Here is a 20,628-nt window from a genome sequence, read left to right on the forward strand (position 1 = left end):
GGGGGGGGGGGGTGCCGTGCACCGGCCGCGCCCCCCGGGGGCCGATCGGGAGGCGGCGCCCGGGCGCAGCCCGTTCCCCCGCCGTGCCTTTGTGCTCGTCCCGGCCCCGCCGCCTCGGCCTGCGGCCGGCATGAGGCAGGCCGGGCTCCCCGCCGCTCCGGGGCGGCCCCAGCTGCGGGGCCGGGCGCCGCGGGGCGACACCGGGCTTCGCCGCCTTCCCCGCCGGGGTTACACCGAAGGCGGGCGGCCGGGAGGGGCTGGCTGCGAGCCGCCAAGCCCAGCGGGTCGGGGTGGTGCTGGCTGAGGTGTGGGGTGTGAGGTCCAGCGTGCCGTGGGTCTGTGTGCCCCGCGGCCTCTGGAGCCCTTGTCCTGATGAGGACCTGAACGAGCAACGCGCCCCTGGCCTCGGAGCTTCGTGTGGTTCCTCCAGCACCCGAGCCAAGGCTTTTGCAGCGTTTCCAGTGGGAAAAGCCAGTCCCAAATGACCCTATTTTCGTGCAGCGGGGAGGGAGCTGCGCTTCGTGTGGTGCAGGGGGACGCCTGAAGGAACAGCGCGAAGTTTGGAAGGTAAATACACGCTCAAAGTATGGCAGTGTCACTCACACGTGGCAGTGCGGTAGGAGGAAGCGAAAGTACTTGCTTTCCATCAGGTAAAATGGTTACTGAAAATGAAAGGCCAGTTCAAGCGACTGAATTTTGTCCTCAGGCTTCATTAGCAAAACAGAAATATAAAGGACGCATTGGTAAATGGCCAGTTATTTGTTGTGGTGTATTAATGACATTTCCGAATAATAGCTTGTTTTTAAAATCTGATTCCATCCACAGCAGGATGTGTTCCTAATAACCCCTTCACAAGTTTTATTGCCATGAGTTTCTTTGCTTCGTCGTGGAAAGCGTAATTTGTCAATAAATGCACAACCTGCACGTCAGAGGAACTTGTGGAGTTACAGGGACAGAGATAAGGAGTTGACAATTAATCGAGAACTGCTCTCAAGACATTGTAAGGCCAGCATCTGGGTCCCCGCCTGCAGAAGATAAGATGAAATCAGCCCCTGCCAAATAGAGTTAGGGTGTAGCTCTCGAAAGGCTGCTGATAGTCCAGCCTTCTGTGCTGGGGCCTCGTGACTGGATTTACAGTAAGGAGTTAGGATGTGGTTGTTGGTGGTGTGGGGTTCATTTGTTTGTTTTTTTTTTTGGAGGGGTTGTTTGTTTTTAGAAAAAGCAGGAGGGGGTGTGAATATGTTCTGTGCAGCAGGTGCACAGCTGTGCTGCCTTCTGTGAACACTTAGCAATGAAACCTTTTGTAAGATGGGTGAAGTCTTTCTGTGACTGTTTACACTAAAGCTGTTAAATAGTAACCTGTTAAACAATTCCTTTTCTGTGATGGCGATTGCCTTATCCCATTATATTTAGAGGGAACCATTTGAAGAGACTTAGGACATCAGATTTTTTTTTTCTTTGCTAGCTTCTCGCTTTTTTTTTCCCAGTAAATATTTCTGCCCCCTCACTTAGAGTAAGGTCACTTAAGGAATAGCTTTGGTATTTGAGTTAACTGAGAGAGAGGGGAGGTAGGGTTGGGATCCTGAAACAGGTGTGCTACGGGTGGAAGAAGCTCTTCTGTGGTGGCAGGTAGTGCCCACCTCTTTTTCCTCTTGCCTTTCTTCTCCCACTGGAGCTATCCAGAGCTTACTTCAACCAAACATGAAATTACTGAAAGGCATTTGTTAGTTTGAAATTCAGCTGATGTAACAGGTAGCCATTGCTGCGGTGCCACCTACAGTCCCTGTCTTTATGCTCCCGCTGCTTCAAATAGCAGTTTTGTGGCTGCAGAGTGAGTTCGCATCTTCTCTTGGATCAGCAGTTTCTCAGGGCAGGTTCGTGATAGATCAACCATTAGGACCAGCGCTGCATGTCTACAAGGCCTGGCACATAGGGAGGTGGGAAGCTATGTCTGGGCTTGGGCGAGGAGAGGAAGGTAGGGTTGCACTCTCCCTGGCCCCAGCAGCCTCAGAGAAGTGGTAGGAAACTCGTGGCAGGAGAGGTGAGAATGATTATGGGGTTTGCTGATTAATTGCACAGTCTGATTCAGGGCAGGGGGAGGAGGTGGAACATGCCAAACAAGATTAGCAAGTCTATTCACTTCCAGAGAAGGGAGATGTCAAGGACACTATGAAAAATTAAAGGTATGACAAAAATGTGTGTCTGCATAAGGGACCAGACCCTTGGGCTTTTGGTGAGGTGGTCTGTTATGTGAAGAGGTGGTAGTTTTCTCCCTCTCCCAAGGGAAAAGCCTGTGTGGATAGTGAAGTTTCCAAGTTGCCAGCTTTGACACAACGGAATCGTGTTTGGTGTTGTCACTCAGCTGGCAGAGGACAGAAAGTCAGCTTTGCTTTCTGTAATAGAGGAGAGGAGAGAGGCTCATTCATCTGCCTGTCATGTAACAGCCTCTAAAATTCCCAGGTTAGGACAGACCCTTAGTTTTGGCCAGTGTGTTGACTTCAGAGGAGGTTGGTTTCCGTTTAGCTCGCTTCCCCTTGTTTACCAAGGAAGCAGGTCCAGCTTCAGGCTCAGGAGCGTGGCAGTGGCTGGTGCTGGCTTGAAGCCCACTAGCTGTGCTGTCAGCGGAGTAGGGGTTACGGTGCTGGTCCTGGTCAGGGAGGCTGCCGCTGATGGTCATAGTCCTACCTAGTACGTCATTCATTCACCATCCTGCTGGGAGGGCTCTGCTGTTAGCACACAGGGGGACTCAGTTTGCTGGCATGGGTTGCAGGCACACCCTTTGCCCACATCACCTTTTGTCGTCTTACTTGACAGCTGACTCAAAACTTGCTGCGAAATAACAGTGCAGCTAGTTCCTGTTGTAGTACCTGCAATAAAGGTTACAGTGCGTTTTTGTTTCTGTTGAGGGGCTTTGGCCGGAGTTTGAAGAAACAGGAGGAACCTTACCACGTTTTAAACCAAACTGAATTAATGCTGCTGTGGTCTCACTGTTTCCCTGCATGTCACATCTGTATGCAAGCCTGCCTTCTCCTTTGTGTTGCCTGACCCCTGGGTGAGCTGGTGTAGAGAAGCTCAAGCAGGGAAACTTTTTGTTTGTTTTTCCAAGTTTGCTGACGATTTGGTGCTTTGTGCAGCACTGGTACTGGGACAGGGGAATCAGGCTGCAAGAGGGAGTGTCAGTCAAGTCTTGCTGGCAGCATTGTTCAGCTGCACCGGATCTCAGGCTGGAGGGTTCTCTGTTCTGGGCTGAAAACACTACAGTCACCTTTGTAGCAAATTTCAGCCTCATGAATGTTTCTGATGTGTTAAAATAGATCTTTCTAAGGTGGATAATTGCCTGTTTGTACTCTTTTCTGGGACAAGAGCAGAGTGTTTTGATGTCAGCAGGCTTTGGAATCGTGTTCCTTATAAGTGCATCTTTTCCTTCTGCCCCTGCTCCTTTATCCTATGCTTACTTCTCAAAATAGATTATACATCGTAAGATTCAGAAAAGGCTGCAGTTTATACTGGCTTAGAGTTCTCCGTTACACTTTTAGTATCTAGAAGGTTAGTTGTGGTAATGGCTTCTATATGGAATAGGTCATTGCAGTTGAAATATTGTGATTAGAAAATTTTATAATACCTTGATGAGAACATTTACTTACCCGCTTTTCTTATTTACAGATCAGCAATTAACAGAAACCGGGTGAAAAACTGGCCACGTAGTGACTGAACGTGTAAGAAAAGAATCTAAACGAGATCTTCCGAGTTTGTTAACAGCCTACAATTGCACAGCTCGGGGAGGATCTTTGTTACACATTCTGAACAGCAGCTAACGTTTTCACAAGAGTGTAATCGTGTTGCCTAAGATTTGATACCAGCTGTAGATGGCTCAGCTTCCTCCTGGGATTCGCTTCATTACTTCATTTTCACGAGATCAGTGGTAAGTCTTGAAGTATGGTGCTGGTCTTTATTTTAGACGATATGGGTTTGTGTCTGGGGTAGATGATTCTGTTGCCTTGCTCTGTTTTTGCCTTTTCATCGCTGGGTATATACAGCAAAAAAATGTAGTCAGTTGTATAACAAATAAATATTGCTCACGTTTTACAAGTATTCATCAAGTATGCTAGACAGTAAATCCTTTTATGCTTTCCTTTTCAAGTTGTGTATTTGAGGGGATAAATTTCATCATTCCGCTTTCAAACTCATAGTTGATGGGCGTGCTCAAGATTAGCCTTCTTGTATTAACAAGAAGTACATAGTCTTCCCCATAAATTGATGTGTGATACAGACCTTTAGAATTATGATCTTAGTTCTTGCTACCGTAATATTTTTTAAAAAATGCTTTTGAAAGTTAATCCTCGAAGGTGGATGACATTGGTTCTTGTTCTTTTGGAGAGAGAATACTGAGTCAGTTGTGTGTGAGTACCAAAAAAAAAAAAACCACCAAAAAAAACAAATGAAGGACCAAGCAATCCCCATTGGAACAATTCATCACATGCTTTATTTAGTAGAGCAGCAAGGACCGAGTCATTGTGTTTTTATCACTCATGAAGATGCCTACAGTAATGGGAGTGAATAACCCAGCTCACAGGATAACTCACTTAACCCACCTTTTTTTTTTTAGCGTCTTGTGAGTATGCCTGAACTATAAGACAAAACACTTGTTACATAGAAGTTTATTAGGCAGAAAATGATTGAAGATTAATTAATAATTCGGGGCCATACTAAGTTATCAGATCTGTGTATGTATATATGCGGTTTTATTTGCAGATTTTTACATTAAGATCAAGGCTAGAAGGAGCCAGTAGATTTGCTCTGATCCCATTGTATTGTTAAAAGTAGAAATCCACAAAACACTCTCCTTAAACAACTGAAAAATAAGTGCTGCAGGTAGGGAATAGAATAGATCAGTTTGCTATCTTTGCCTAACCCTTGCAGTGGCAGGGAGTTTGAGATGCCCTTATAGTTCAGATGAACTGCAGGAAAAAAACAAGGGTGCCAGCAAGGTATGACGGAAAAAGTCCTTCCAATCCCAAAGCTGGATAATTATGTTCATGTGTTCCAGTACACACTGTCAGTGTCTGTCTGTACCTCAGTCTCTAGAAGTGGCTGATTTCTGTTGATATAGAGGAAGGCAAAAATAAAGCAAAAATCCGCAAAGCAGTAAAGAAAGAAAGAAATAATAATCCACGGGAGCTAAATTGACAACTCAGCCATCATTTATGTCTTAATTGTAGCAGAAACCTGGGTGAGACTGTGAAAAGTGAGATCTGACTGTGTGTTTAATGTTGAACTGCCTTTTAATAGCCCCCAAAGAAAGGCTGTAACCAAGGCAGATTAGCTCTGTAGTATATCACAAAACTCCTGTCCATACCTGTATATCACAAAACTCCCTTCCAAAGCTAGAGCAGATGTTTTAAAGCAGTACTACTGCTAGGGTGGTTCTGGCTGTTAGAGAACATGAAAAAAGTTGTCTTAAACTGTTCCAAGGTTACAAATGACTTGTGTAACCTTTGTATGTACCAGCACTAAAATACGAATAAAATCATTTTCAAATATGTATCCATTTTTATATTATAGGTATAGAGCCTTCATTTTCACTCTCACCTTCTTCTTGTATGCCAGCTTCCATTTATCAAGGAAACCTATCAGTATAGTTAAGGTAAGCAAGGTTGTGTCGTTGTTTAAACATCCTTCTGCTGTTATCGGAAGAGGAAGTAGTCTTCTTTTTCAGTGCTTTCTTTTGTGAAAGACAATGTTAACCTTTAACTTGGAATGGTTTTAAAGATGAAAACCTGATAAAGTTGGCACACAGTGACATTTACGTAATAAACGTCAGTGACACCACTCCTAACATACTGTTTGTACTTCTGTTCTTTGGGCTTAAGACTCGGAACAGCTATGCCTACACTAGAGACTATTCATGTGAATTAATCTAAACTGTAGGTATGTAAGAGTTTACAGGTTGACATTCTTATGTTTGAGAAAGGCTCTTGTAACTGATGAGTTAAATGTGATAAAATTCTACTGACATGTACAAGACTGTTCCAAGTGCTGTTGCTGCGCACTCCATGGGATTTCTTTTTTCCGCTTCTGTTCCCAGTGAAGTTGGTGACAAAATATTATCTATACCTGTTTTTTTTTTTTAATTTTATTCTAATCTCATGCATCTGTAACTTGCCAAACACAAATCAAATCCCTCAGGGTTGTTATGTATAATTGATGAGTAAAAATGGGCAAAATAGCTTGATGTTAGTGACTAATTTTGAAATCCTGCAGTGTCAGAAACACCAATTCAGTGTAGCATATTACTAGCCAGGTGATCACTCTTAGATGTAATGGTGGCTTCACTCAGCAAAATACCAAGCAATTAATGACTTATATTTTACTGGTTTCAGTAGGTCTACATGAACCTGTGTCAAACCCAGAATTATTAAACTTGTTGCTCAATGGAGTTTAACAGGGTTCTGTCACAAGTGAATTTTCCATCTCAAATTTCCTTTCTGTATCAGGGAGAGCTGCATAAGCATTGTGCTGCTTCGCATGAAGTTGAACTCAGCTCCTACAGAGAATATGCTGCCCAGATTCAGCCTGTCAAAAAGCCATCTAATGCATCTCGGTGCGGCTGGGAACCATTTGGTAAGGCGTTTTTTTCCTTTTTTGTTCCATAACAACGTGCTGATATTAGTAATTAGATTATCTGTCTCTTGCTATTCTTCTTATGTGGAGGGATTCAGGAGATGTGTATTGGAGGGGCGTTTTTTCCAAAGTTCTCATTAATTTTTCCAAAGCAAGTTAAGTCAAGACTTAATGTCTTGGCTGCTTAAACAACTGACATTATTTTACCTGTTAGAGCTTTGAGAAGGTTTTGGTAGAACAATTTTAAGTCAGGAAATGGGACTGTGTAGAGGTTTAGGTATGTCTTTAGAATGTCTATTAAGGAAGAAAAGGGGACAGAATAAAATAAATCATTATGATTTTCTTCTGCTTTAGTTCAAGGTCCAGCAGTCATTTAAATGAAATTACTTAGTGTTTATCTAAACTGGAACTTCTCAGAGTCTATCTCAGCCAGAGAGAATTTTTTTTTTGCAATTTTAATGACGAAAAATGTGGGACTCTATTGCAGAATAGAGTTGCTAACTTCCTGAACAGCTTATAAACCTGGCCTTTTACTTAAAAATATATATATATGTGAGTGTGTATGTGTGTGTGTATATATATACATATACATATATATATATATATACACATGTAGTTCCACACGTTTCCAAATGCTCTGGGTTGCAGTAAAACTTGATTGCTGTTTCTTGCCTCTTGACCAAGGGGATACTGAGTTTGCTTGTCTAAACCGCTAGCTAGCTTTCTTAATTTTGAAAACTTCTGAGCTCATGTCCTTCTTTTTTCCATGAACACATGTGTTATTGCAAAGCTGCCCCTTGGGGTGTGCCCTAGACTTGTTCCTTCAGCTCTGTTTTTGAGGCAGCATAGCTGGCTAGCTGGTAGCACCACTGGAAGAGGAATGGTTTAATAACTTTGTCTTTATTCTCAAAGTCAGTGGAAATTGTAGCTCCTTGCAAATACACAAATTGTCTGTCTTGGTATGAGCTCAGGTCACTTGAGACTAGACTTGGTGTTTCTAATTGGGTGGAGTCCCGTCTGCCTCTTCCAAGTGCCGTTTGCTGTGATTATGTGATTATGGTCATTTCTTGTACAGAGCTGGACTTTTTTTTTTTTTTTTTTTTAAACAATACTTCTATCACTGTGCTTTGTGAGAGTTTGGAGAATGAAATGTGAAAGACTAACCATTCTGTAAACTGTATTAAGGTAACTCCTCAAAAAGCCTGTATGATGATGGATTTTTTTAAGCTGTTTTGGCTTTTAGGACAACACATATGAAACATATATTTGCACTGTGTTTTTAAGAATACCCTTTAAAGTTTAGTGCTTTGTTTTGTGTTGGTTTTTTTGTTTGTTTTGTCTAAGGAGCTGTAAGAAGAGGGCACCTTGTTAATAACTGATGTTTCTTCTAACTGCTGTAATGAATAGGGTGGAATTAAGAGTGGGCCTAGAAATATTTTCCTAATACATTACATGCAGAGTTGGTTTTCTGTTCTTATATGTACTTTGAATAATGCACGCTTAAGTCCCCTTTAAAAGTATCCATTTAAAATTAAATGTCAATGCATGTTCACTAACTTTTTTTCTTATATTATGTAAAAATGGTTGGCAAGTTACTGGTATGTTTAGACTGATGATTTGTTTTGAAAATATATTCTTAGATAAGAATAACTACAAGCAGTTACTGGGAGCACTGGATTACTCATTCCTGTGTGCATATGCAATTGGAATGTACTTAAGGTAAATCTCTCTCGGAAAGCTTCTTTATCACTCACATAGGAGGCTGTACTGCTTCTGAGATGTTGTCCTTTCCAATTGTAAAGTTTCTGATGAAGAGAATGAGAACTTGGATGTCATTCTTCCATCTCCGTGCTAGTTGCTGGGGAAAAAATGCAAAATCCTGAGTTCCCAGTGATACCTGCATACCTGTTGGTATGTAGAAAGATTTTTACCCCCATCTGACTGCCTTATCCAGAAATGCTTTCCAGTTTGCAGTCTAGCCTGTCTTCCTTCATGTTGCACTGCAGCTGGGATACGTCCCCAAACTTCATGTGTCCAACATGCATGTGTAGACAAAAGTGATTGTCCTGGCTTTCTTTGCAGTTGAAGGACAGTAGCAGACACCTCATAAAAATACATGAAAACCATCAAAAAGTTTACAATATTAATTCCCATTTAGAGATGCCAAATCTTTTTTATCTACTAAAAGTGGGACCTTCATAACCAAAGTCATTAGTAAGGGAGATAAGTCTCACTTTAAATGGGTTCAGATGTACTATGTTATGGATCATTTGGAAAATAATTCTCTAAATAGTCACTTCCAATGTGCTGCAGGTGAGTATCTCCCTGAAAGATGGTTGTGCAGATGTCAGCACTTGGCAGTTAATGAACATGAAATGCTTGCTCTTTTATTCTGACAAGTGCTAAAAAATGTTTATTTGCTTCTGCGAAGAAAAAAAGAAACTACCAGTAAAGTTTTTCCTCAACCTGAATTAAACAGCGCAAAATATTCTTTCTTCCTGAAAGCTTGGGGTGTGATCTCATTTTTAATTATAGCTTTTCTTTCTCTTCCCTTCCACATTTCAAGTGGGATAATAGGAGAACGGCTACCTATCCGGTACTATCTGACAGTTGGAATGCTTGCTAGCGGACTCTTCACTGCAATGTTTGGATTGGGTTATTTCTATAATATACATAACCTGTGGTTTTACATAATGGCCCAGGTAGGCACAATGTTACTTAAATACTCTGAGTTTCCATGGTGTTTTTTAGTGTTGTATTGTTTTTTTTCTTTTTTTCTTTTGAGTTGCAAATTGTGATTAGTGGTTAGATGGGAAGATGTAAAGGCTGGCATACATTGTCGCTGATGACAGTCAGAAATGATTGAGTGGATCGCCCCAGGTTTTATTTCAAAAAAATGTTGGCTTTTTTTAATGGAAGAAATCTTTGAAAACAAATTAGTGTTTCAATCTGTGTCAAATTATTGATCAAATCTTTGCAAGCTTAAATGTGGGCGAGTTTTAAAACAAATGTATTTACTTCTGTCAGTCTGCCAAGACCTGAGTGACGCATCCTGGCTTTCTATGCAGGAAAATTACATTTATGCTGCTAATGATGAAGTCTCCTACCTTCGCGTGGCTGAGAACAGGCAGCTACTGTAATGAAAGTTCATTGCGTGGGATTTTTCAGAGCACTTGTAGATCTAATCAGGCATCACACAAATATTTACCATTGATCTAAAATGGAATTTAGGTCGTGACCAGGACATGACTAGCGTTTCTGAGTCATTTTGAACAGGTCTGCACCTTGCACAGTTGCTTTCTTTGCATTATCTCAGTAGCACTTTCACAGCTGGCATGTTTGCATGGCATTGTGCGACATGACATGCAGCGATACTAACTTGGGTCCTGAAAGCTTTAATAACCATTTCACTAAGTCACCTCTTTAACCATGTCACTGCCCCCAAGGCTCTTGGCTTATATGGTTTCCAAGACCAGAGCTAGCACCCTTAGGGTTTGTCTAAGTGTGCCTAACAATGCTGCACCACGTGATGTGGACAGTGAATCCTGTAATGCAAAGGACAGCCTCACACCACCAGCCTAACTGGTAAATGCTCATTGTACATGTGAATTATTATGCTGTCATCTTTGTGTTAATGTGTAATTCTAGATAGGGAGCTTTGTAGGAGTTGAGATGAGTTAGGATTTCCTTACGAACTTTGCAACATGCAGGCTGAAATAGTTCGCACTTCAGCCTGAATACAGTACGTTAAGTTTCTCCTCTCAGTTTATTTGCATACGTCTTTTAATCATTTTAAAACTAATGTTCAAAGTTGTCCAGTCTTCCCTAAAGCTTTCTTTTTTTCACTTTGATTGCAAACGTGCTTTGCCATATGTTCAAACCGAGCAAAGTCTGATATAGCTCTTATTATGAAGGGAATTGGCTTGTCTGTTCAGTTCTGTGAAATGTGTTTTTGGATAAGCGTGTGTTTTAATTTTTTTTGTTGTGTTTTACATCATAAAATAATTGAAAATATTTAGGTAGAGGGAAGAATATCTGTGAAATACTGTAACCTGTTTGTTTCTTGGAAAAGAATGCTTTTGAAGCTCTCATACTAAATTTCTAAATTCGAAGCAGTTGCATAGGCTTTCTTTTCCCAGCACGGCACTCAGCAGGAGTTATGTAGGAACCTGACGTATTACAGGGTATGTTTGTTTATTATTATTTCTGTATACTTTCAGATAGCTAATGGGTTGGTGCAAACTACTGGCTGGCCAAGTGTCGTTACATGTATTGGCAACTGGTTTGGAAAAGGAAGGTAAATAATCTGTAATCCAGAGTTTCGGAAGTACAAATCAACGCATTTGTGGGCTGTAATATTATAGTCAGTTTAAGTATCTATCTATTGCTTCAGTGATTTGGGGGATAAAACAAGCAGTTAGGTGGGTCCTTGAGAGGAGTTATCTTTGTTATGCTGGTTAGCTTACATAGCAGTTTGAAATATTCTGTCATGTCAAGTGAGTGTTCTCTGGTGGCTCCTTAGTCTGATGTTTAATTTTTCAGAGGAAGTATTTTGGAATTGAATTGAGAAGAATTCTTGCAAATATTATCAATCTAAAACCACTTTTAAAAAGGCACAATAACAGCCTTTATTATTACGGAATTTCCTGTGTTTTCATTTGTATTTCAAAGCAGTTGTTAGGCTATAGCTCTAAAAATATCTTCTTGTCTAATATCTTTTTCCTAACATACTTACAAAAACTTGAAATTTAATTTAAAAAGGAAAATAGGTTAAGTCAGCTGCCACATCTTTCTTTTTGTCACTTTCTTTAAGTCCATCTTTTTTTTTTTTAATCCTAACTAGAGGTCACCCATAATGCTTGTTTTGTCATACCACACAGAAACTTTCCATAAATTTTGTGAGGGCTGCATGCTGAATTCATTGTCTCTGATAATGGTTGATGCCTGTAGCATATAATAATGTTGCTGTAGTGGTGTCCATTGTAGATATCACCAAATGAACTTATTGTCAATCACTTCAACAGGAGGACATGAAAATTCAGTGTAAGCTTTCTATATAAAATCATGGGACAATTAAGAAAATATAGTCTCAAACTAGATTTCCGTAGTCCCTGCAGCCGTTTTGGTTACAAAATACAATGATAACCATCATAAAATACTGAACAAAATTATCAAGTTTGTGCAAAATAGACACATTCAGATTGTTTTGTGCAAAAGCAAAGGTCTGCATAATGGATTTTAGGAGTCTGGATAATGGATTGGTGGATAGGGCTCTGTTCTGAAAGTCAGTGAGCTGGTTCTCGTTTTCATATTGCTACGGATTCCTTGAAACATGAGCAGACCTCTTGGATCTTGTCTTCAGCCAAAGAAAAAGATTTGTTTTAGTTAAAATTAGTTTGTTCCAGGTAAACTCTTGGGAAAACGGCCTTGCCTTCAGTAGGACTTAGAAGGATAAAAACTTCTAACTGCTGTGACTTCGGTAGGATTTTTGTGGTTTACATTAGTCCTGCTGCAGCTGTTCTACAGCAGCTCTAATCTGGGATTTCTAGGCTGACAACAGTTTGGTATCTTTGAGCCAATCTTGTGCAGGTGTTACCTTCAACTAGTGCCTAGCAAGCCCAGGATGCGACCAGAAATCACTGAATTTGCTTTACCTGTCCTATACAGATAGTTTTCTTCGGTCTAACGTATCCCCAAAGCATCAGATTACTTGTGCAATACGTCTACGGGACTTCCATTCACAGAAGCATCAGACTTAGCATGCACATGCTACGCAATGTTTGCATACATGTTTTTATCAAAGAAACTCTGTCCAGAAATATGGAATCACTAATGGTGCCTTTAAATGCCATTAAATGCAGGATGAGCTCTGTCATGTACAGAGAAGTACTTAGAACACTTCTATTAATATTTAGGTGCTTTGAAACTGCCAGATGAAAGACTAGCATAAAGAAGTGCTTAGTTACAGAACAGTAAGATTTCAAATATTTCACAGACATCACACATGAGCAGTCTTTTTGATAAACTTTTCTTAAGATAATAATGCGTATTGTTGGAATAATAAGAAATGTTTGTGGGTTATTTTTGTGTGTATTTGGTTTTTTTCCTGTGCAGGAGAGGATTGATCATGGGAATCTGGAATTCGCACACTTCAGTGGGAAATATCTTGGGATCCTTAATTGCTGCTTATTGGGTGTCTACGTGCTGGGGTCTCTCCTTTGTGATGCCTGGTGTTATCATTGCAGTGATGGGAATATTTTGTTTCCTCTTTCTTATCGAACGTAAGTACTTTAGTGTAATAGAATCGTGGAGGGGCTCATTATGGTGGAAGAACACCAGCAGTTTAAGCAAGATGTCCCAGGGCATGGTTAAGGAATATTCCTCAAGGTACACCGATACTGAAACAACTTCTTCCTAGAACTAGATGGACAAAAAACTGTGTATGTCTAAAGAGTTCATACACTCAGACTCTGGCATACCTAAGAGAGAGTGAGAAACCCTTCAGAATTCAGTCCACTGCCCTGTCTTTACTTCCCTGTCTTTCAATTCTTTAAGTGAGATACATTTGAATAGCAGAATACCACACCTAGCTGTAATGTATGTTCAGTGCTACCATTCAACCCATGGCATCTGTATTCACAGAATCACAGAATCATCTAGGTTGGAAGAGACCTCCAAGATCACCTAGTCCAACCTCTGTCCTAACACTAACAAGTCCTCCACTAAACCGTATCACTAAGGGCTACATTTAAACGTCTTTTAAAGACCTCCGGGGATGGCGACTCAACCACTTCCCTGGGCAGCCCATTCCAATGCCTAACAACCCTTTCAGTAAAGAAGTTCTTCCTAATATCCAACCTAAACCTCCCCTGGCACAACTTTAGCCCATTCCCCCTCGTCCTGTCACCGGGCACGTGGGAGAATAGACCAACCCCCCACCTCTCTACAGCCTCCTTTAAGGTACCTGTAGAGAGCGATGAGGTTGCCCCTGAGCCTCCTCTTCTCCAGGCTGAACAACCCCAGCTCCCTCAGCCGCTCCTCATAAGACTTGTTCTCCAGACCCCACACCAGCCTCGTTGCCCTTCTCTGGACTCTCCCGAGTACCTCCATGTCCTTCTTGTAGTGAGGGGCCCAAAACTGAACACAGCACTCGAGGTGCGGCCTCACCAGAGCTGAGTACAGGGGGACAATCACCTCCCTAGACCTGCTGGCCACACTGCTTCTTATACAAGCCAGGATGCTGTTGGCCTTCTTGGCCACCTGAGCACACTGCTGGCTCATGTTCAGCTGACTATCAACCAGTACTCCCAGGTCCTTCTCTGCCAGGCAGCTTTCCAACCACTCATCTCCCAGCCTGTAGCGCTGCTTGGGGTTGTTGCGCCCCAGGTGCAGGACCCGACACTTGGCCTTGTTGAACTTCATACAGTTGGCCTCAGCCCATCGGTCCAGCCTATCCAGACCTTTCTGCAGAGCCTTCCTTCCCTCGAGCAGATCGACACACGCACCTAACTTGGTGTCATCTGCAAACTTACTGAGGGTGCACTCGATCCCCTCATCCAAGTCATCAATAAAGATATTAAAGAGGACTGGTCCCAGGACTGAGCCCTGGGGGACTCCACTAGTGACCGGCCTCCAACTGGATTTGACTCCATTCACCACAACTCTTTGGGCCCGGCTATCCAGCCAGTTTTTAACCCAACGAAGCGTACGCCAGTCCAAGCCATGAGCAGCCAGTTTCTTGAGGAGAATGTTGTGGGAAACGGTGTCAAAAGCCTTACTGAAGTCAAGGTAGACCACATCCACAGCCTTCCCCTCATCCACCAAGCGCGTCACTTGGTCATAGAAGGAGATCAGGTTCGTCAAGCAGGACCTGCCTTTCATAAACCCATGCTGACTGGGCCTGATCGCCTGGTTGCCCTGCAAGTGCCGCGTGATGACATTCAAGATAATCTGCTCCATGAGCTTCCCTGGCACTGAGGTCAAACTAACAGGCCTATAGTTCCCCGGGTCTACCCTCCGGCCCTTCTTGTAGATGGGCGTCACGTTTGCTAGCCGCCAGTCAACTGGGACCTCCCCTGATAGCCAGGACTGCCGATAAATGATGGAAAGCGGCTTGGCCAGCTCCTCCGCCAGTTCGCTCAGTACCCTTGGGTGTATCCCATCCTTCCCCATCGACTTGCGTACATCCAAGTGCTGTAGCAGGTCGCCAACCATTTCCTCATGGATAGTGAGGGCCACATCCTGCTCCCCATCCTCTTCCACCAGCTCAGGGTACTGGGTATCCAGAGAACAACTGGTCTTGCCACTAAAGACTGAGGCAAAGAAGGCATTGAGTACCTCAGCCTTTTCCTCATCTTTTGTAACTAAGTTTCCCCCCGCATCCAGTAAAGGATGGAGATTCTCCTTAATCCTCCTTTTTGTGTTGATGTATTTGTAAAAACATTTTTTGTTATCTTTAACGGCAGTAGCCAGACTGAGCTCCGTATGAGCTTTGGCCTTTCTAATTTTGTCCCTGCACAGCCTCGCAACATCCTTATAGTCCTCTTGAGTAGCCCGCCCTCTTCTCCAAAGATTATAAACCCTCCTTTTTCTCCTAAGCTCGAGCCACAACTCTCTGTTCAGCCAGGCCGGTCTAGTTCCGTGCTGGCTCGTCTTTGGGCACGTGGGGACAGAACATTCCGTACTACAAAATACAGGAATCAGCCAATAGAGCATCTTCTGTCACCTTAAATAAGAAATTAAGAAGGAATGCCTTCTCTTTTTTCCTATGTGAACTCAGAGATACTATGAATGCTTATTTTGCTGTAACTGTCCTGTATGAGGAAGTAAAAAGCTCTGTAGACACAACTAGAATGCTGTAATGAGATGGACTGCCAGAAGAGCACTTACTGTGGTCTTAGGATGGGAATGGTACCATGAAGCACCCTTTTCTTTTCCCCTAAACATACAATTAAACATTTATATCAGGACTACTTTTGTGTTATCTTACTGTTGGCGTATTAGTGGTAAATGACGCTACTGATAGGTGTTTTAAGACCGGTTCTTCGTGCTTGCATTTAGTTTAACTGTGTGTGTTACTGTGTTTCAGATCCTAAAGATGTAAGTTGCTCCTCCACGCCATCCAATGTAAGTGAATGCTTTTTCTACTGTGATTTTTGCCTTCTAATATAGAGGTTTATGGTAGTTCTGGTAATCAGATATCTGCATGGCCCTTATGTGACAGGTTGTTATAATTGACCCAAATTAGAGGGAATGATTGGTCCTCTGTGCTTCAGTAGCAAACCAGGAGTTTACTTTCTGTCAAAGCAGTATGAATCAAGAAGGTAAATGAATTTATTTTATCTAAGGTCTTATAATGGATGAACTTACTACAGCAAACCAAGTAAAAACTGTTCATCTTTCTTTGAGTTATCTTATTTTCTTCCACTCTTCCTGAGTATACTCAGATCATTTTGACCTATATCCTCCAGTTGCCTGTCCTTGCTTGGTTATGTCATCGTGAGATAGCTGCCAACCATACCCTATGATGGTTCTCACTGTCTGAGAAAGCTGTATTGGGTGTTGCAGAAAGCAAATGCATGGCTGGGGAAAAGAGGAGGCAAGGGATGAATGTGAAGCTGAGGTAAAGAGACTAGAGCAGTCAGTCTGTTGTGGTGAGTTTCATTGCAGTATAACGCAGCCTTTATTTAACCAAAACTAACTGGAATCATTGCAGCTGAGACTGACATCAGTGAAGAACTGTGAAGTGGAGAGTGAAATAATCTGTACTTAGTGGTATGGGTCACATGACAACATGCTATTGTATGTTCTGTGGAATCAGAATAATTCAGGTTGGAAGGGACCTCTGGAAATCATCTGGTCGTACTTTCTGCTCATAGTACGTCTAACTTTGACATTGGATCAGATTGCTAAGGGCTTGCCTATTCAAATTTTGAAATCTTTAAGGATGGAGATGCTATTTATATCTAGATGATTTCTTTTTTAAACATCATGTGAGTTTTTAGAATGTATTGATTACACAGGTTACTGGTATCAAGACAATGGATCTTGCTGGTTTAGAAGAGCTTATACTTCAAGGGCTTAAATTTTGGCAAGATAGTGAACTATTTTGCAAGGTAGCAAACCTCGCTAGGCTATAAATATATTATCATACACACAAACTGTTTTCTTCTGTGGGACACATGCTGCCTGGATCACAAGGGCAAATACCATGCAGGAGTTTGAAAATCCGGTATCAGAGATTGACCACTCAAGGCAGTGGTGAAACAGGCTTAAAGTATGTGCCTGAAGCTTTCTGAGCTTTCTTTGTGTTGCTAAACATTGCATATATACTTTCTCGTGACATTGTGGCAGCAAAGTTCTAACTTTTATTTTTTTTAAAAAGGAAATCCTTCTGCTTTAAATATTAGTACAAGGTTGTTCAAACACTATTTAAATGTAGGTTGGGAAGTGGTTACAGTCTGGTACCAAGATGTTTGCCCAATGCGTTTTACACAGGAGATCACATGACTTTTTATGTGCTCAAAATTAAGTAACGTAGAGAGCTATGTCAATGACAAAGAGATGTGCCTTAGAAAACTTTACTACATGAGAAGATGATTCTTTTCTTGCCTTGTGCAGCTGTAACCTAAGAGGAGGGAGGCCATTCAAGCAGAAGAAGAGAAAAATATTAGACAAGAAAAGAGAACAAAAAGGAGAGAATTAGGAAGACTAGCTGCGTAACAACCAGTTATTTGGAAGAACAGTAGGGCAAAAGAAGGTCTTGGGGGAGGTCTTGGGGTTTCCCATGTGTGAGGGCAAATCAGGGCTGTTGAGGGAAGTGTTGGAGCAAAGGTCCTATGGGAATCCCATGTGTGTTTTCCAATGCTAGAGGATTATATATGAAGGTTGTCTGCATGTGTATGTAAATGCGAACTATGCCTTCTAGTTGCAAGTATCACAGGTAGATTGTTCAGGGATGATTTCTATTTCTTCCCTCCCCCACCAGTAGTTTTAGATAGATGGCTTTTTACATTTTAAATGCTCTCTCTTTCTTGAATAGTGACTGAAGGCGACTTTCCTGCTCTGTTATTTCTTCTTCTTTACCAGTTAATGGACTTTTTCCTCATATGGAAGGCTTCTGATAAAGCTTCTGGTTACCTGTAATGGTCTGTGGAAGTCCTGTTCTTAGTTTCTTACTGTGAGATAAGCTGCACTCACAATGAGCTCTGTATTTTTCATTTAATTCTCTTTCACTTCTTAAAGGTAAATTCTGTTAAGTATGAGAATTTTTTATGTGATTCTTAGAGACTCCTAACAGGAGGCATTTTTTCCTCAGCTTTTCTGTATTTTGTAAGTGCTCCCATGAATGTGTCAGCTGCTTTTTATAATACCTAGAGCATAATGTTGACAGAATTCGCTCCAAAGATTTATAGAAGTAAATGTTTACTTTTTGTTTCAAATATAATTTTATCGGAAAGCACAGCTAAAGAGTTGTGCACAATGGATTGCTCATATATCTTAAGGAGCTGGTATGGAAGACTTTGACATTCAGTATCTACTCATCATGATGTTTTTTAAAAATCTAGTATTTTAGGAGGTTTTTCACTATGCTTTCCCCAATTCCCGGGAAGAGACTATCATCTGACCTAATCTTCTCTAGGACATCAGCAAGATCACTGCACCATGTGCAGTCTCATTGTGTAGCAATGCATTTGACGTACTGTTTCCCTGGAAACCTCGCTCTCCAGAGCAAGAGGCATTACTTCTTCCTTCCCTGTTCCATATATTCATAACTGTGAATCTTTAAAAAGGGGGCTTTAAAAAGTACTTCTCTGTCTGCCTCAGTCTTTTTTCAGATTAAGACTTGTCATTGTCTTGGGAAGCTGTACTCTGTTTGAATTGCTTAAGTATCTCACTTCAGACCTGTGTGGTCTGCAAAGTACGATAGATAAAATACGTATAAATCCCGTAATAAATATGGCTCGCAGTTTCTGTTCACTGTGGGGAGGGTGATTGTAGAAGTTGAGGAAGTGAAAAAGACTAGAAAAGAAGTTCAAGAAGATCTGGAAATGCAGATGTGGTAGTGACCGTGTCTGATTGCTAAATTAAAAATAAATAAAAATTGCTAATTGAAGGAAGGTTCATGTAATAAAACAGGCTCTGTAATCTCTTATCACTGGCAACAAAATTCCAGCCTTGCTGAACAAGAGTAAAATTTGTTGGCAGGCATAAAATGGTAATTGCCCATTTGTGCTCAGTCATATTAGGTAAAAATATCCTGTATGCTTTTGTAAATAGTTAGAAATGTGTTTTTTTCTAAGAAATTAAAGAAACGTACCTATTTGCTTTGCTCATAAGACTGTAGCAGGTCACTTCAGACAAATGTTTTGGTTATGTTCAGGCAGCCATGCCAGCGGGTGCCAAAAGCTGAACCTCACAGTGGAAGAGTGAGGCTGGTTTTGTTTAAAAACAACTGAAATAAATACTCAGTGTAAGGGAATAATTTAAGGTAGATTCATACTAAGATTTAAAGATTAGATTCATCGCTCTATGATATCACTATCTTGGATGAATTTGGTCTACTGTTTGTTTGCAGCATGGTCATGAGCCCAGTATTTCTACAGAGTTTGTAGTGGTGAGTAATCTGATTTTACTGAGTTGTCCAGAAGAACAGATGGAGAGACAAGCAGAGAGCCTTGGATGTGCAGTTCTCATTCTTTATTCAGTGATTCCTTCAGCTGTGCTTTCTTTGCTAGTATTCATGTTGGCTCTAATTTATGAATTTGAAACTTGTTTCAAAACATTTAGTTATGATAAAAAGATTTTAATTACTAGAATTGGAAGCTTAATTTACAGTGTTCCAGAAGGATATGCCCATCACAAATGCAAGCAAGGAGTCAGTGTGCCTTATTATGCATTGGTGCACTTTTATCATCAAAGTTGAAGAGAAGGTTTAATAGCATTTGTAAAACATGATTATTTAGAACTTTTTTATTGCTTCTAGTCTTTTCTCCCTGTGCTTCTTTTTCATAAGTACATGTGTTCATTGCAGCATGCTCATACAGACCTGTCTTTATGTTCTAGGAGCTTTCTTTAACCTGACTTTGCATTTCCAGGAAACCTACATCTCTTAAACTCCTGTGGCAAAGTGCTTGTGCATTTAGAAGAAACCAGACTGCAGTTTCTATCTTTCTGAAATGAAGAAAGAGGTCTTAAGTATTAAATGTGCAGCCTCTGAGTCTAGTCCTTATCCCAAGACATTTCCTCCTTACCACAGTAAATCTTACTTTTGACAGTCAGATGAAGTCGTCTTTCTCCTTTTTTTTTTTTTCCTCTGCTCAGCTGCTGAATAAAGGTGTAGGTAACTTTTCTCTAGGTAATTGATTTTCTTCCCCACAGATTGTTGTAAATCACTTTCTGACAAGAGCTTAATTTTCTATAAGATAAAATTTTAAAATCTGACATTCAGACCCTATGCCCTTCAGTGTTGTTTGTTTGTTTTGGAGAAACAAGATTTTTATGCGCAAGATTGCTTGTGCCTCAGCTCTGCATTGAGCAGCCCAAATTTTGAAATTTATTCCCACCTCTCAAAAGCTTCTTGCGTTCTTAGAAAGACTTGGGTGATGAATGGCAGTTTGTGGAAAGGAAACCACAATATATATCCTTGTATTTGTGTTGGGCAAGAATTACTTTGTGATTCATTTCGAATTAAAATGCTCAGTGAGGATGGGCGTTCTTTTCTGATTTGTGGTGGTTTCTTTTTATCTATTTGTGGGTTTTGTTTGTTTGTTTTTAATGTGGCATTCAGAATGTGATTTGACACATCAGAAGCAAATACCTCATCCCTGAGGAATGCACAGTGCTTCTTGTGGTCTTAGCAATAGGTTGTTCCTGCCTGACTCCAAGCCTACTTTGAAGCTGTATATTTATTTCAGTGGACAAACTGTAATCTCCCTGGCAAATCCTTTTAAGCCAAGGATTTCAGGATAGTGTTTTCCAAGGGATATAATTTTGGTGTGAAATGAT

At 41.2% G+C, this 20,628-nt stretch overlaps 1 protein-coding gene across 7 annotated transcripts in view; it reads left to right on the forward strand.

The window, feature by feature from the left end:
• Nucleotides 1-20,628, forward strand: part of SLC37A1 (solute carrier family 37 member 1) — a 39,211-nt gene that overhangs the window by 173 nt on the left and 18,410 nt on the right. For 2 of the 7 annotated variants that reach the window (XM_040545389.1, XM_040545395.1), the window contains exons 2-10: nucleotides 502-567; nucleotides 3,664-3,922; nucleotides 5,563-5,644; nucleotides 6,495-6,621; nucleotides 8,262-8,340; nucleotides 9,188-9,323; nucleotides 10,842-10,918; nucleotides 12,736-12,902; nucleotides 15,710-15,747. In XM_040545389.1, the coding sequence (XP_040401323.1) occupies nucleotides 3,867-3,922; nucleotides 5,563-5,644; nucleotides 6,495-6,621; nucleotides 8,262-8,340; nucleotides 9,188-9,323; nucleotides 10,842-10,918; nucleotides 12,736-12,902; nucleotides 15,710-15,747 (762 nt within the window). In that variant the 5' untranslated portion in view covers nucleotides 502-567; nucleotides 3,664-3,866. Of the gene's footprint in view, nucleotides 1-62; nucleotides 651-825; nucleotides 1,137-3,663; nucleotides 3,923-5,562; nucleotides 5,645-6,494; nucleotides 6,622-8,261; nucleotides 8,341-9,187; nucleotides 9,324-10,841; nucleotides 10,919-12,735; nucleotides 12,903-15,709; nucleotides 15,748-20,628 lie in introns of those variants that run through there. The other 5 variants (XM_040545392.1, XM_040545394.1, XM_040545396.1 and 2 more) reach the window with 5 other exon arrangements.

Source organism: Cygnus olor, chromosome 1 (genome assembly GCF_009769625.2).
Source record: "Cygnus olor isolate bCygOlo1 chromosome 1, bCygOlo1.pri.v2, whole genome shotgun sequence".
Lineage (NCBI taxonomy): Eukaryota > Metazoa > Chordata > Aves > Anseriformes > Anatidae > Cygnus > Cygnus olor.